Source organism: Bremia lactucae, linkage group LG1, assembly GCF_004359215.1.
Source record: "Bremia lactucae strain SF5 linkage group LG1, whole genome shotgun sequence".
NCBI lineage: Eukaryota > Oomycota > Peronosporomycetes > Peronosporales > Peronosporaceae > Bremia > Bremia lactucae.
The window spans coordinates 5,013,427-5,028,304 of NC_090610.1; the positions used below are offsets into that span (position 1 = coordinate 5,013,427).

Sequence of the window (14,878 nt, forward strand, 5' to 3'; positions counted from 1 at the left end):
AGGCACCTGGGAACCTTTGACGACAGATTACCGGGGACTAATTCCCACAGATTCTTGGGGACTTATTCTCTCAAGTTTCATTTGGGGAGTATCCTCCTTAGTTACCTCTAGCTGTAATTGCGCTACCACAGCGAGATCCTCGACGATCGACTCTTCATTCGATCGAGAACTTTCGCACTATCTCTTATGGACGGGCGTTTTATACTTTTTGAGATGTTGCTTTTCAAGCAAGCGTCCTGGTTTCGTACAACTCAACTTATTCGGGTGGACGAACTTCGACGCTGCCTTTGCTTGTGCGCAGCCGTCAGTAACTAGGTCCACGTTACAATGGTGGACCTTTGACGCTGCCAGTGCCCGTCGGTATCTTACTCCACAGTGCGTTGGGTCACACTGAGGTTTTGTGCAGTCATGCTAGCGACCGACCCGAAGTGAGGCCATCCTATTCACTCGTAGGACATCCACACGCTTGTGGACGCTCCACGACGTTCATCAGTTGACCATCTGATGAACAAGAGACAGGCACCGTCACGGCTTGATGCTTCCAATTTATGAGTGGCTCGTACTTTCTTCGCCATGATAATCCAAGGATGACATCAAATTTGTAATTTAAATCTAGTACGATGAAATCATCATCGTACTGTTCACCCGTTAACGTGCATTGGGTACCAACTAGACGTTTCTTTACTGTTACAGATCCGCCTATTGCTAGGCGCACTGTCATCCTCGTTAGAGGGATATCGCGCCAATAAATTCAAGTCTGCGATCTTTAGTGATTGGCGTCTAATAAAAATTATTCGACGCCCCACAATCGACTAGGGACCTAAGTGGCAATATATTTGACACTTTTATTTTCAGGGTGATGAGGTTAACTTCATCCCCTGGGGCAGCTACACACAATGTTTGTTTGTGAGGAGCAATTTTCGTCAAAAAGCCTGCAAATTCTTTTGACGTTGCTGGATCAGTAGGGCGCTCCGCACCTACTGACCCCGACCGTTTTTTTGACGATCCGCCTCGACGTTGAGGTTTCGCAACAGCGTCGGATCTGCGTCCTCCGCTGTTCCTAGCGAGATGTCGGTCTTTTCGCTCAGTCTTTTTAGGCACTGGCCGTGGGCACTACACTCATAGCGTAGCGGTCGTCTTTTGACACCGATTACTTTTTGTAACTTAAAGAGCGAGGTTTCTCGCTCTTCACATACGAGAAATTTATGGGTTCTGGACCTCCGTTTTCTTGCGTCTCGGTGGACGATATGCATCCGAATGGACATTAGCCTCTTTCAGGCTGAAGTTACCTTGTTCCGCGATAGAGATCGCTTGGTCGAACGACTCTAATTCTAGCAGCTTGGCTCGAGCCCTGAATTCAGCAAGTGGCGGATCAAATGTTTGTCTGAGCCGGGTCTGAAAGACCTCATGCGACCAAAAGACTAATGGTCATGAAGCTTGAATCCCATGGCCCAAGATTTGGCACGTCCGGCTAAGTTGGATATGCCAAATTTCACTTTCGTCGCATCATCTTTGATACGGCGAGCTTCTTTGGTGTCGTCTAATTCGACGAACCATCCTAAAAGGAAGTCGCCTTCGACTGCCTTAAACTTTGATATTTTGATCTACAAGCTTTTGGGTCAACGCAAAAGCGTCGGCCCATAAGCAGTATTTAAATGCTGCTGTCTCAACAGTTATCAGTGTTGATCACCCTGCTCTCAACACCTCCGCGTGTTGAGGGCTTTGCTGGTGAAGCAAGGCTACTTTCTCTCGGGAGCCGTTGAGTTATTGTTGCATGAACTCGGCTATTGCCGCATGCTGTTCATCTCTATCCAGAGTGGACAGCATGGCGCCAACGGCTGGCTCAGTCACGACCGAACTCACTCGTTCGGTCGCTCTCCATTCAAGGTCACTCAAATAAGGAAACCTTTCACGCTTGGCGCGATCACCTTTTTGAGGGGCTGGAAACTCTTTCTTTCTCCATCTAACATGTCCATGTTGGATGGAACGTGCGTAGGTCGTTGAATGGACTTTGAGTGCTACTAGGTGTAACGAGGCACCTTTCACTAGTACTGATCAATACTAGTTAACCTTAAACTGATAACAGTGTGGATGAAGTGCCTCGAAACTTCTTGTACACAAAGGCACAGAGGAAGGTTTCTTAGGAAGCTTAGGGTCTTTAGCTTTAAGGTCTAGACTAAGGCTTTAGAATAGAGAAAAAGTAAAACTGTTTTAATATATTTTAGTTTCTTTCGTAACGATCTTCAAGCTACTACTGAACTTATTTTAGTTATAACTAACTAAGTTTGGTGCCCCCTTGCGCACCGCACAATTGTGTCTCATAACGATTGGCGGGGTTGATTTAGACTTAAATCAACCAATAAATAGAGCTGCTTATGTCTTATTGCATCAATGTTACCAAATTTGGTAATATTGGAACTATTAAAGTCAAAATTGTTAATGATAATAATTTAGTTATTCTTTATATATTTCCTCACATAGGAAGTAATATTTATTATTTTTCTTATAGGAATAATACTTATGTAACAGCACACCCCGTTACATTAACCACCAATAGGTTTGCACTAACGGGGCCTGACCCAGAGATTTACTATAGAGTGAATAATACCCAGTAGTTCTGGAGTCAAAAATAAGAAACGGCCCACCTCGTTAAGAAAGATTGTTACTTGTTTGCGATTGCAGTAGTTCTGGAATTAATAATAAGAAACATTCACTCTGAGTTGTTAATTAGAAAATGGTATTGAGGATGGTAGTGACTTGTTGCGACTGAGACCAAATTGTATCCTTGTTTTGGGTTGTCAATCCGTGGGCGTCTCGTCCTTATTGAGCCTTTCTAACAATAAGATATTTATTTATTTTAATTGAGCAAAATGTTTACTCCGCTCAATTTTATAACTGATCACAAATTGCAGCGGCCGCAATTCTACCTCGGGTCATAAGAAAAATGGTCTCTGATAGTTGGCAGTTTTAATAAATTATTGTTCGACATGGTCAAAAAACGATCGGTTGTAGCGACGGCTACTTCTGTGCTTATATTTGGTCTATACGCATCGACGCTCACAAAGGCTAAACTGACAGTGCTCGAAAAACATCACCTCGTCGAATTGCGCGTCTTCTATCGCGCCTTCTGGTTGGTGTTATATGCTTTTCAAAATCAATTTCAAGCGTCATCCGGTCGCACATCGTTTTATTGTCTCTCATTCTCAGTCCAGCATGTCAATGGTTTGTCGGTGATCCGTTACTGAAGCTTATGCAGACCGAGGAGTACCGCAACGTCATCAATTTAAAGTGGGATTTCATTCATATTAAATATTTTAATGACTGTTTTCACCAGCTTCTATCGTTAGTCTCATTCCAGCCGCCGGAATGAAGGAATTGAAGGATGGAACGATTACTTGTGAGGCAGGACCTCTGGAATGCATGGGCCACCGATGGGAGGTTTGCGCGATGGATAAGGATCGCCACGATGTCGTCAAGTATCTGAGCACGGTCGCGGTGGGTAATTCATAGGGGTGATTGATTATTGGTTTTAGAATGACTATACTAATTGTGTTATATCATTTGCAGTGCATTGAAGGAGACGAGTCTGGACCAATGGAAGACTGGCCTACGAAAGTGCAAAATTGTGTGACGGACGAAGAGCGCGTCGTGATACAGAAATGTTTTGACGAGCATAGCGAAGAGATGTTACGGAAAGTATGAATGCGTGTTTTTCGGGTCGAGATGTACCTGACGTGATAGTTGCTGCAATATCTACATGTAGATGATTCGCGAAGAAAGGTCAGGAAGCGTGTTATGGATGCCATACGTACGTGTTGCACCTTTGACTTGGAACTTATTGTATGACTTGTGAGTTAATATTCATTCGAATGTCATTCTTTACGCAGACCGTTGTGAATCAAAACGTGCTTGGATCGGCTACGGAAGGTGTTTCCCTATATATGCTGAAGAAAAGTATTTGTTCAGCGTACACAGGACCCAAGAGCTTTTACCCTGCAGAGTGTGGGACGCTTGTTGAGAAGCAAAAGGTACTCGCTCCTGAGGCATTGAATCTGGAGAATGCGTTGCTTGTTGCTAGTGGCAAGAATAGTACAGATGCGATCGAGGCACAGGCCCCCGCGAAAAGCGATGCTCATGAAGGTACCGATGGCAAAATTGGCGTAGATGCAACGCAAGAAATGAGTACATCAGCATCTCCTACGCCTCCGACAATGATTGTGGTAGCAGGCAAAGTACAGCTGCAAATTATCTGGAGAGCATTCTGGTACGCATGCATTCTCCCATACGTATTGAACACTAATTCACTAATTGGTATGTGAATCAGCCCCGGATGCATATCGTTTATAACAAAACCTCTAATATCGCTTACTCGAAATAGACAGTACGCTGCAATTCAAAGCTTTTGATTTAATTGCTAAATAAGGTTATTCACAGGTTTCAAGAAATCATCGATTTTGATCCAGTGCCTGCAGCTGGCACATTTGTCGACTTAAATGGCAACTTTGTCTGTACTGGTGGTAAGATGGAATGCTTGGGTCACAAATGGCTTAGCTGCGCCATCAACGAATTTCATCAAGTTGGCGAAATGGTGGAACACATTGCTGTTAGTACAAAAAATCGAGCCATTGTCAAGGCTGAGTGTGTTGAATACTCAACTTTACATCCTTCTATTGTTTACATGTGCAGTGCATGGAAAGCAAAGACAACAAAGGCATGACCTGGAGCTCCGTCATTACTCGTTGCTTTGAGGGCGAAGACCACGCCAAAATGAAAACGTGTTTCGACGTTAAGAGTCACGATCTTCTTCAGAAGGTTGTAGATATTCTCAGCAGGCAGCACACTTGAGCGTCTTGGCACTTGATAAGCTAACAATTTAACTTGATGCAGAATGTAGTAAAAAGAAAAGCTCAACGTGCGCCTTGGGTTCCATACGTAAGCTCTAAACGGCTTTTTGAGCGATTGTATCTGTTTATGGCTGACAAATGCAATGCCTATTTGTGCAGGTTCTTATTAACGGTGTGCCGTTAGGCGATTCGGCTCACGGTATTGGGCTAAAGCAGCTCGCTGATGCCGTCTGCAAAGCGTATTCGGGACCGAAAAGTGTAAGTTCCGGTCGAGTCGAGCATTTCCATTCATCTTAATTCATAACATTGATGTGATAGTTATGGCCGGCAGCATGTCAACCCCAACACCTTCGCGCGAAAGCGGAAATTAAGACTGTAGTGGTAGATGAGGTCATCAAGCCATGTGCTCCCAAAATTGCAGACACTAGCAATGCAGGCACGAACTACGATGACCCTCCGAGCATAGGAAAACCGCTGTCCACTGCGGCTGCATTCAAAACCATCACGGAATCCGAGGTCAAAGTATTCGGAGGCAATCAAGCTGAAGACGACGATTGGTTTGGTGCTATCATGACGGCAGTCGTTCTACCGGGTGTATGCTTCGTGGCACTTGTTTGTATTGCCCTACGATTAACACGCGACCACAAGAAGGACGCGTAGTTGATGAAAATAAATCAATCATACAGCATAGAAGATTTTAATCGATTTCACACAATTTCAGACGTATGATTCTTTTTGTGTCATTTCTTTTGCACTACACAAAGGAGCTGCACACAAAACTATCTATACTCCTTCATCATCGTCATGATCCGTGCTGCCAGTCTTTAGCTTTGTATCAGCACTAGCAGGTTTCTCTTCATCCGAGTCCGATTCCATTTCGGGATTGATGTCTTCCTCAGACGAAGAGCCATGCGTATTACGTGTCATCTCGATTCCGGGGCTGTCAGTCATAGGTAGCTACGATACAAGAACACCAATGTAAATAGCCATATCAACTCGATAGACCCGATAAACGTCTTTAAACGTACCTGCATGGAGTAGGCAAACTGAGAGCTGTTTTGAGTCGGTCGCCAAATAAAAGTCATAGCCGTCGAAACTACAAAGTTTAAAACGGGCCAAGCGACAAGCTGCATCCATTCCCATTCAACGTCCCACTCAAAAACGCCAAGACGACTGCAAACGGCAACAATCGTAAGAGCAGTAAAGAATACAATAAATGCGGCGAGCGACCAGGCCAGCCAGCGGTACATGCTGAGCTTTGCAAATTGTTTTTGGTCATGCAAATCGCGAAGAATGCGCTCCATCGAATACTGAATCCACATGATAAATGCAAGGTTGCATAGCAGCTGAATAAATGACCACGCCGTCGGCTTCTCGCGAAAATCAGCTCCACTGGACGTGCCGCGCGTAATTTCGTCCACAATTCCCGAAAGAAAGTATAGAAACGAAAGCAAGGCAATAATTCCAATTTCGACGCGGCTTAAGTGACTTCGAACGATGCCGTAGCCGAGGCACACGATAAGCAATATAATTCGCGCTAGAGTGCGAACAAATGTCTGTATATTTGTAACATGGTTGCACATAAACACAATGATAAACTCAAAATCTTTAAACACATGGTAAATCTTACATCCAATATCGTGGAAACCAGGAACGTTGTTGGGTACGGGCAACACACGGGTTCTCCTGTCGTATTCATCCGGTAGAAGGCGTACAACGACACAGCCGATGCCGTAGTGCCCATTATTAAGATAAGCAGGATACACCAGTGCAATGAAAGCAATTGGAGACGATGACGGATCAACAGGACCACGAAAAATACGTCCAACATTAAGTATCCAACGGTCAAAAAGCCACTAAATGGCAGCATTCCATACAGCACTGCAGGCAGGTATCCGTACGGGTTGCGGACTTCCATGGATCCTGTGAATGATAGCATCTCGGTTGGAGCACCTTCGTCGTCGGAACATACAAATATCTGCGTATCGGTCCAGCCGCTTATGCTTACGAGATGTGACACGTTGGCGCTCAAAATGGGTGCGGAATTGTTGATAACAGGAAAAACAAAGCGCTCAATGTCGGACATACCGTCAACCTTCTTTTCGTCCTCACTGGAGCAGGCTAGCAGCTGGATCTTGCCGGATACGGCCTCAAAGTTCTCGTAATTTTCGACGTGGTAGAAGAAGACTACGAGCCTCCAGCCAGCCATCTCTCGCGTCACATTCACGGCACTTATATCGATCTGCATGAGCAGCATTTTGTATTACTATTGCACTTCGATGTCTACTATTTGTGCTAACGTACGGTCACGGACGAGTTGCCCTCGCGCGCAAGGATTGGGCCATGGTTCGTGGCAAATATCTTCTCAGCGCGTTGAAATGGCGGAATCCAGTAGCTGCTTTCGACGGGGTAGATAGATGCGCGTGCGGTAGACTGCCAACTGCTCCACAACAGCAACAGCAGCACGCGCGACGACATGATCGTCCCAGTTATTCAGCAATGCGTTGATTGGTAAAAATAAAAAAAAATAGATAAGAAAACGTGCTGATGAGTATCATTTTGATTCCGCACTTGTCCGCAATGGTGCCTTCCGTTCTTATATCGCGAGCTCTTGCTCGCCTTTTGCGATCTATTTGGCACCGCTACACACATACTTTCTTTGCTGCAATACTTTTACTCTATCGAAGCGACGTGCTGGTATTCTCATCGATCCACGAGGTGCATGAAAGTCTCACGGGCTGCAAAATGACCGAGATAATGTTCGCAGATGGTCGTGGACCATGGGGAATTGCCGGAATCTCCAGTGTTAGCGCTGATGTGACTTTGCGGTCTTTAACGGATGCGGAAGTGCATAATGATATTACGGTACGCAGATTGAGCGACTACTTCGACTTTGCCATTGTACTGGCTACCTACACGACGGAAACGGCGCTCGCCGTAGGCTTTGATGAACGAGTCGCGTGCAGCTGGAATTACTCGAATACGAGACATTTAGATGGTAAATTGCAGGGAGAGCTTTTACCATTAGAAAATGACAAAATGGTGCAACTGAGTACAACATTCTACCCAAAAGAAGAAGGTTTACAGACGGTAATTCTTGTACCGTGCTGGAAACAAAAGAGTTCAGCGTTTGGATATCCTGTAAGTGCCGAGAAATTTGTAATGTATCGAATGGTGGACCCGCTGCTGCGTGTAAATGCTAAAATAGCATTCCGAAATCCATATGGATATCTACCAGGACTACTCTTCGGGCAGTTCGCGTTTAAGTAAGTATCTATTTATCTGGTATTGACATTGACTTAAGCTTATGCGCTAAAGCTGTGTAACGCACTATAGCGGTATTTTATCATTGGAATATCTTGCACTGGATGTGTTTTTCTTGATTTTGATGTATCGCCACCGTGGAAGCGTTGTTGGAACGCACTATTTTCTGCTTACTATCTTGCTGCTTTCAACGTGTAAGCTTACTAACGCTATGTAATTCATCTTGGTTTAAAAAGATGTAAAGTCTGACGTCGTATTTGTGTTGTACGTAGGTGAATCAGTGGCGTGGTTTGTGGCGTATAATCTGCTAAATGCTTCAGGTGTGCCGATTTGCTGCCCGTACCCAGACTTGGTGCTTTTTTCCACGTTTATTAAAGTGCTGGCGGGGATGGTAGCGCGTATTGCTACAACACTAGTCAGCTTAGGCTACGGAATTGTCCGAATGCAAATTTCGTGGCCTGAAGTATTTGTTGTTTCGGGGCTTGGCGTTTGCTACTTCATTGCTGTTGGAGCACTTGAAATTAGCCATCTCGCCAACCAATCAGACGGTGAAGTACGACCGCCTGTTGTTTGGGAAGCGCTCGTGACAATGACCAACCTATGCTTTGGAGGGTGGATTTACATGTCCCTTGCGCTAACACGTAAAAATCTTGCCGATTTTGGCCAGGTAGAGTCGTTGAAGTTGATGCCGCTGACGTGAGGGCTCCGACTCATAATTCTTATCTATTTTGGGATAGACAGACAGCAAAAGTGCAGATATATGCTTCTCTTAATCAAATCTTGGTAACTTATGCTTTGATCTCAGTTTGTTTGATGATAACTGAAGGGGCAATGTAAGTTTTTTCAATTATGCTGTATTATTTATGCAGCTTATTAATTGTGTTGAGATTGTTTCAAAAATTTTGCATCAGCTATGCGAACGTTGTATCGGTACCATGGACGTATCTATGGATTGTGTCAGCGGCATCTCGTCAAACATTCTTTGGTGTTTTGTTGGTAGCAGTGTATCTATGGCGACCTACTAAGCACGGCCTGCTATACTCCCAAATGGATCAACTACCTAGCCGCGAGCCAGTAATGACGCATTCTATTGCCCATGGCATCGAGCAGATCTCGCGCGTAACCTCAGCAGCTGACGACGACAATTCTCCACCTTCCAGTCGAACCCCCGTTACAGTTTTGTCAACCAAAGGCTCGGCCTCTTCAACTATTGAATAGCTGTAAATTGCTGTGATCACGAATTTTTAATAGCTGTGGCGATGACCAAAAATTGCTCTTACACGAGAAAGCAAGCAATGAATGTTTGAGACGTGGATATTTGAAGTCACAGTGGTGATGCAATGTCGTATCAACTTTTGGTGTCAAACTATAATTTTTTTAATTAAGTTGGGTAATGTTAATCGCCTTAGTTGTCGAACGTTAGCCCTGTTTTATCGTTTGTAAAAGATTCATGGCGACGTAAAATAATCGACGCCTAGCTCTTGAAATTGCCGATAATATTACTTAAGATACGAGAGTGCAATTACTCTGATAAAAGATTCATGAACTTCCAGAAGATACTTGCAGACGTCTGCTCTCTACTACTGGGAATGCGAATATCCGTGCATTTTAATGGAAGCAAGTGCAAATGTAGAACCAATCCATGAATGAAGTACACAAGAGTCGTTCGAGCTTCGCAAGTTTGAAGCACTATAAATCAATTGCGCCAAGCAGCATCCGAGCAGGTACAAGTTTTGTCATCAGAATCAAGGCAAAGTACGACTAAGGTAGATAAAAATACACGCTAGCTAGGCAGCAAGGTATTTACACAGTTTCATTACGGTTAGCAGTGAAGGTCACCACAGAACCGACAAACAACGAACTGCACTGCAAAGTATAGCATAAGGTGGTAAATCAAGCAAACGCAAAAGTTTCTTGACTAGTTACACTTCCCAGCATGACCTTCATGTTTCCCAAATACTCTAAGCGTTCTTGCAACAACGAGCAATTTCAGCCAAATTCGTGCCAAAGTCGACGTCGCTGTAAACGATCAAGTTCTCCACAATCTACTTATTTGCCTTAGCGGCCTTGTGACGAGCGATACGACGACCAACACCGCGAATTTTCTTGCCACGGTTCTTGGCCTCCTTGATCTGCTTGCGCGACGTTTCCACCTTTTCAACCAAGCCCTGGCGAATTAGACGATACTTAGGCTCGAAGCGCTTAGCGTCGTTAATCGTGTCGTAAACAAGTCCGAAGCCTGAGCTTTTGCCACCGCCGAACTGAGTGCGAAAGCCGTAAAGGAAGACAGTGTTGGGATCCTTCACCTTGTACATCTGCGCGGAGAAAAATACAATAGAATTAGTCGCTGTTTTTCTTGAAATTTTACACAATCCAGCTTTGTCTTAAAGCTTGTTGATAATTAGATTTGAAATCCATGTGCAGGTGAGCTAGAATACCGATTCGTACCTTCGAGATCTTCTCTTGAAGCTCGGCTTTGGGAACATTGGGGCGACCCGGATGGATAACCTCCACTACCTAATTCGACGCAATGAGCGTAGCGATAAAGTCAGATCGAGACAAGAGGAGTAAAAGCTCATTGAGGACGAAAAATGCGCACCATTTGGCGGCGCGCTAGGAGGGTGTTTCGAAGGAATTTGCGCGTGCGGACCGTGACGGGAACCTTGTCAGCCATACTTGTTGAACGGAACGAGACGACTTGCGGGGAATTGTTTGAGTTGCAGCGAGCGGGACAAGCAAATAAGCGAGAGCCAACCAATCCGATATTATGTGCATTGACCAATCATCGAGTGGTACATAGAGGGGATATTCGCCATGGCAGGAATATACGCTATTACAGTTATCACTATTAAAGTAAAGACATAACAGTAAAAAGTTTTTTGATTTCATGGCTAAGTTTTCCGCTCTTTGGGTGGCGTACACATGACGTAAAACTTACATCCTTTAACTTTCAGTCACCGATTGACCTTTCGCCTTCTGCGCGCGGGCCTCGGCCTTCTTGGCGGCTTTATCCACAAGACGTTCTTCCTCAACCTGCGCCTGCTTGTGCAGATCATCCAAGATAGACTGTTTGTAGTCGGCAAACGAGCCGTCGTATACCACCACGTCCTGGTCCCCGCATACCCACAGCACACATTCGGTTGACTCAATTAGACGCGCATCGTGCGTCACAATTACAACGCCGCCTTCGTACTCACGAATAGCGTCGCACAGAGCGTCAATGGACTCAATATCCAAATTATTCGTCGGTTCATCCATAATCAAAATGTGTGGCCGCATTAAAACAAGTTCAGCGATAACGACCCGCGCCTTTTGACCACCTGAAAGTAAGCGATTCTTGATTTCATGTGCGTGGCCTTCTAGACCAACCTTGCCGAGCAAGTTGCGCACCTGCTGGTACGATTGATCCTGAAATAAGCGACGCAAATACTCCACTGGTGTCTCGCCCATGGGTAACTTGTCCACAAAGTGCTGACTATAGATCCCCAAGCGCACACGCGGGTTTAAACGCACCTCGCCCTCGGTCACAGTCACCTCGCCTGTCATCATTTTCAGTAACGTACTTTTCCCGACACCGTTTGGACCCACGATACACACACGTGATGTCGTGTCAATACCAAAGTCCGTATTTTTAAAAAGGTATGGACTATTCCCATAGCGAAAACTCGCTTCACGCACCTCCAGAATTGGCGGAGATACGATCGTCGTCTCTGGGAAACTAAACTGAACAATGTATTCTTTAGGACGCTCCAAAAGATCCAAGGAATTCCCCGTTTCCGTCGCATCGTCTGGCATAAGCGATTTGTTCTTCGTTGCACGAGCTCCGGGCTCTCGTTTCTTTTTCACAATCTCCGTGGCCTTTTTCGACGATTTCCCAGACGCTTTGAGATTACGAAGCTGTTTTTGCTGCTTTTCCCAGGCTTTTTCCATCTGCTTCCGCTTTTGTTTTTCCATTTCGCGAAACATATCGTAATTGCCTTTGTAATGAGCAATCTTTCGCTGCTCTAAGTGCAGCACTTCCGTGCACACGCTATTTAAAAAGTCCGCATCGTGGGACACAACTAGCAACGTTTTTTTCCATTTTTGCAGATAATCATCGAGCCAAATGACAGCATTCAAGTCCAAGTGATTCGTGGGCTCATCCAGCATCAGTAACGTCGGTTCAACATACAGTGCTTTGGCCAGCGAGATACGCATTCTCCAACCCCCGGAGAAATCTTTGGTTACCTTCTCTTGCATGGCCGAGTCAAAGCCCAAGCCAAATAAAATCCGACGCGCACGGGCCTCAGCAGCCGACGCATTCATGCGTGAAAGTTGCTCGTACACTTCGTTTAATCGATCATCCAGAGCTGCATCTTGCTTGATCTCAAGCTCTGCAAGCAACTTCTTTTCCTCCTCAAGCAAAGCCCATCGCTCAGCATCAGCTTTCAAAACGGCGTCCACTGCACGAGTATCATCGGCTACTACCTCTTGCTCCACGTAGAGACAGTCAATTTTCGGTGGAATCCTGAGCTCTCCTAAAGCAATCATCTTTAAAATTGTCGTCTTCCCCTGACCGTTTGGACCCACAAGACCGTACTTGCCACCAGCGTTAATATGAAGAGCGGCATTGTCATACAAGAGCTTGTTGTGCGCGTTAATGCTAAAATTTTCAATGTGAATGTCCGTGGCGTTTTCCCAATTCGAGTCCTCGGTAATCGCTTGTTGTGACACGGAAAATTGCGCACCGTCCATTGGATTAGCTGCACGGTGATATTCATCCTCGCGTTCCTGGCGCTCTTGTTCCTCTTTCAAGCGCTTCCGCTCCTTGTTGCTTAAGCGTTTACCTTCCTTGTCTTTCTTGTGCTTTTTCTCGAGTTTCAACGAATTGTCGCTGGCATTCTTTTCCACGTCATCATCCTCGTCACGAACGTCAAAAGGAAGTTTTATTTTCTTCTTCTTTTTGTTTTTCTTGTCCTTCTCCGTTTCCTCGACAGGGTCGAAGAACAAATCGGTAGAAATATTCTTCTTCTTACTCTTTTTCTTGTCCTTCTTGTTTTTCATATTTTCCTCCATTGGCGCAGGCTTATTTCCTTCATCCTCATCTTCCTCCTGAACTACTAAGTCATCATTGCTTGCTACTGAATGCGCTTTTTTCTTACTTTTTTTCATTTCCATTTCGGAACAGATCATTTTCGATTCTTCGTCATCGATCTGCTCTTGCACCCCTTCCACGCTCTCACTTTTGTCTACTAGCGCTGCAATGTTCACTGCAACATTTTTCTTGTTCTTCTTGTTCTTCTTCTTACTCAAACTACGTGCTACTTGTGCATATGGATCACCGTCCTCTTGCTCGGCGTCTGATGCTGTGCATTGGCTAGTCTGCTCTTCGGTGGCTTTGATCACCTGGCGCTGCGCCTTGCGCACCTTGAGCTTTTCTTTTCGCGCCGCCTTCTTATCACCTTCTTCTTTTAAAGCAGAGGTCACGGATGGGTTAGTTGTGGCGTCATCCGAGCCCGAATCGACGCCGCGACGACCTCCTTTTTTAGATCCACGAGCCATTTTATTGTGTGTGACTGCCAAAAGTTTTACAATTATCGTTAACAAGGAGAGATCACGTTAAGAATTTCGAAAAATTCTAAATTCTAATAGAATGTTAAAAGTTTTAAAACCCGATCAAATGCCGTTACCACCAGTTTTAATGCAGGCCTTCAATTCTATAATAACCCGTAACTTCCATAAAACTCAGCGGTATTTGTGAATAAGTTATAGGCATTAATAAAAAGGAATAGCTTTTTCTTCATAATCTACAATTCATGTATTTCGCTTTTTGGTGAGACCACTAACAGCGACTTTCACATCTTTGTTGGACACCGAACTGAAGGCCAATTTACCAAACGAACGCCAAATTTTGGGTGGTATGCCTTGATACGACATGTGCGTGCGCTGAGGTGATGATAAGTAGGTGAACGAGAAGTGATATCAAGGACAATAGAGCTACCTAATTGTGTGTAGGCGGTCGATTACAATGAGTCGACACCGTCACCTCATAGTAGTGATGAGAATAGTGCACTTATGTGGAAGGGTGATGGTGCTTTAACGCCAATCTAAACTTCTCTTATTTCGACTTGTTTAGAGACAACAAAGTTTTCTAGTGCTGTCTCGTCGTCTGCGCTAGCTAACGCAGCGACCATTAATGAGAGCACTGCCCATTAAGGTGCAGGTGCTTCTCCGTTGGGTAAAATCAAGACGTCTGTCGCTCAGATCATCATTCATAATGGGTCTGACGCAGAAGAGCCTGAGCGTAAAGCTCCGCCGACGGCACGTGAACGTGTCCCATCGGTGTCACAAGCCAGTCGCATTTAACGTGGCTGGCATACAACTTATGCCCCCTCCGTCTCAATGACCTCGTATCAACAGGCCAAGAGCGTCGCGTCGACCGGTTCCCAAGAGTCGAAATTCTTCGGGTATCCTCTCCACTGGACGAGGATCTGATACTTCTACTTCACGGAGCGGTGGGCAAGCAATCTTTCAACAAGGAAGCGTTGATTGCCACCCACATCCATTAAGGCAGGCGGCGCCCGATAGGAGAAGCGAAGTCGCCCAGCTTTTCGCGGCTGGCTTACCCGCGTCCCGTTCAGTCGCAGGCGTTAAGTGCTGCCGAACGACGCATTGGAGATCTCGAGGGGAAATACTTGCGACTAACCTCGGAACTTCATGATGTCCGCGCGAAGGATCGTCATGTATACGAACGCCTGAAACTTCGGCTGGACATCTTGGAGAAATTGATG

The 14,878-nt window shown here is 45.3% G+C and overlaps 5 protein-coding genes across 5 annotated transcripts; 2 read left to right on the top strand and 3 right to left on the bottom strand.

Annotated features, from left to right (window-relative positions):
• Positions 1–2,987: 2,987 nt before the first annotated feature.
• CCR75_002086 (uncharacterized protein) lies at positions 2,988–7,299 on the top strand (the record flags this gene model as incomplete). The annotated part of the gene is made up of 15 exons (XM_067960186.1): positions 2,988–3,184; positions 3,208–3,288; positions 3,348–3,495; positions 3,568–3,696; positions 3,764–3,808; positions 3,888–4,264; positions 4,325–4,381; positions 4,435–4,603; positions 4,687–4,815; positions 4,888–4,932; positions 5,004–5,102; positions 5,163–5,801; positions 5,873–6,402; positions 6,477–7,086; positions 7,149–7,299. 12 exons carry the CDS (start codon positions 2,988–2,990, stop codon positions 5,502–5,504), a joined length of 1,818 nt encoding a protein of 605 aa, XP_067823125.1. The 3' UTR covers positions 5,505–5,801; positions 5,873–6,402; positions 6,477–7,086; positions 7,149–7,299.
• CCR75_002085 (uncharacterized protein) lies at positions 5,080–7,322 on the bottom strand (the record flags this gene model as incomplete). The annotated part of the gene is made up of 4 exons (XM_067960185.1): positions 5,080–5,801; positions 5,873–6,400; positions 6,475–7,086; positions 7,149–7,322. 4 exons carry the CDS (start codon positions 7,320–7,322, stop codon positions 5,628–5,630), a joined length of 1,488 nt encoding a protein of 495 aa, XP_067823122.1. The 3' UTR covers positions 5,080–5,627.
• Positions 7,323–7,391: 69 nt separating this feature from the next.
• CCR75_002084 (uncharacterized protein) lies at positions 7,392–9,622 on the top strand (the record flags this gene model as incomplete). The annotated part of the gene is made up of 5 exons (XM_067960184.1): positions 7,392–8,110; positions 8,163–8,302; positions 8,381–8,804; positions 8,846–8,941; positions 9,020–9,622. The coding sequence occupies 5 exons, from the start codon at positions 7,392–7,394 to the stop codon at positions 9,324–9,326; spliced, it is 1,686 nt and encodes a 561-aa protein (XP_067823123.1). The 3' UTR covers positions 9,327–9,622.
• A 69-nt stretch (positions 9,623–9,691) lies between these two features.
• CCR75_002083 (uncharacterized protein) lies at positions 9,692–10,908 on the bottom strand. Its single transcript, XM_067960183.1, has 3 exons — positions 10,708–10,908; positions 10,557–10,625; positions 9,692–10,423 (listed from the first exon to the last, which is right to left on the bottom strand). Exons 1-3 carry the CDS (start codon positions 10,780–10,782, stop codon positions 10,154–10,156), a joined length of 414 nt encoding a protein of 137 aa, XP_067823128.1. The 5' UTR covers positions 10,783–10,908; the 3' UTR covers positions 9,692–10,153.
• A 143-nt stretch (positions 10,909–11,051) lies between these two features.
• CCR75_002082 (uncharacterized protein) lies at positions 11,052–13,649 on the bottom strand (the record flags this gene model as incomplete). The annotated part of the gene is made up of 1 exon (XM_067960182.1): positions 11,052–13,649. One exon carries the CDS (start codon positions 13,647–13,649, stop codon positions 11,052–11,054), a length of 2,598 nt encoding a protein of 865 aa, XP_067822600.1.
• Between the last annotated feature and the right edge of the window lie 1,229 nt (positions 13,650–14,878).

Excerpts from the sequence above, each read along its gene's own strand:
- CCR75_002083 (XM_067960183.1), bottom strand. The coding sequence starts at position 10,782 with ATGGCTGACAAGGTTCCCGTCACGGTCCGCACGCGCAAATTCCTTCGA. Across the intron at positions 10,626-10,707 it reads TCCTAGCGCGCCGCCAAATG|GTAGTGGAGGTTATCCATCC; the intron begins GTGCGCATTTTT and ends GCGTCGAATTAG. Across the intron at positions 10,424-10,556 it reads TTCAAGAGAAGATCTCGAAG|ATGTACAAGGTGAAGGATCC; the intron begins GTACGAATCGGT and ends TTCTCCGCGCAG.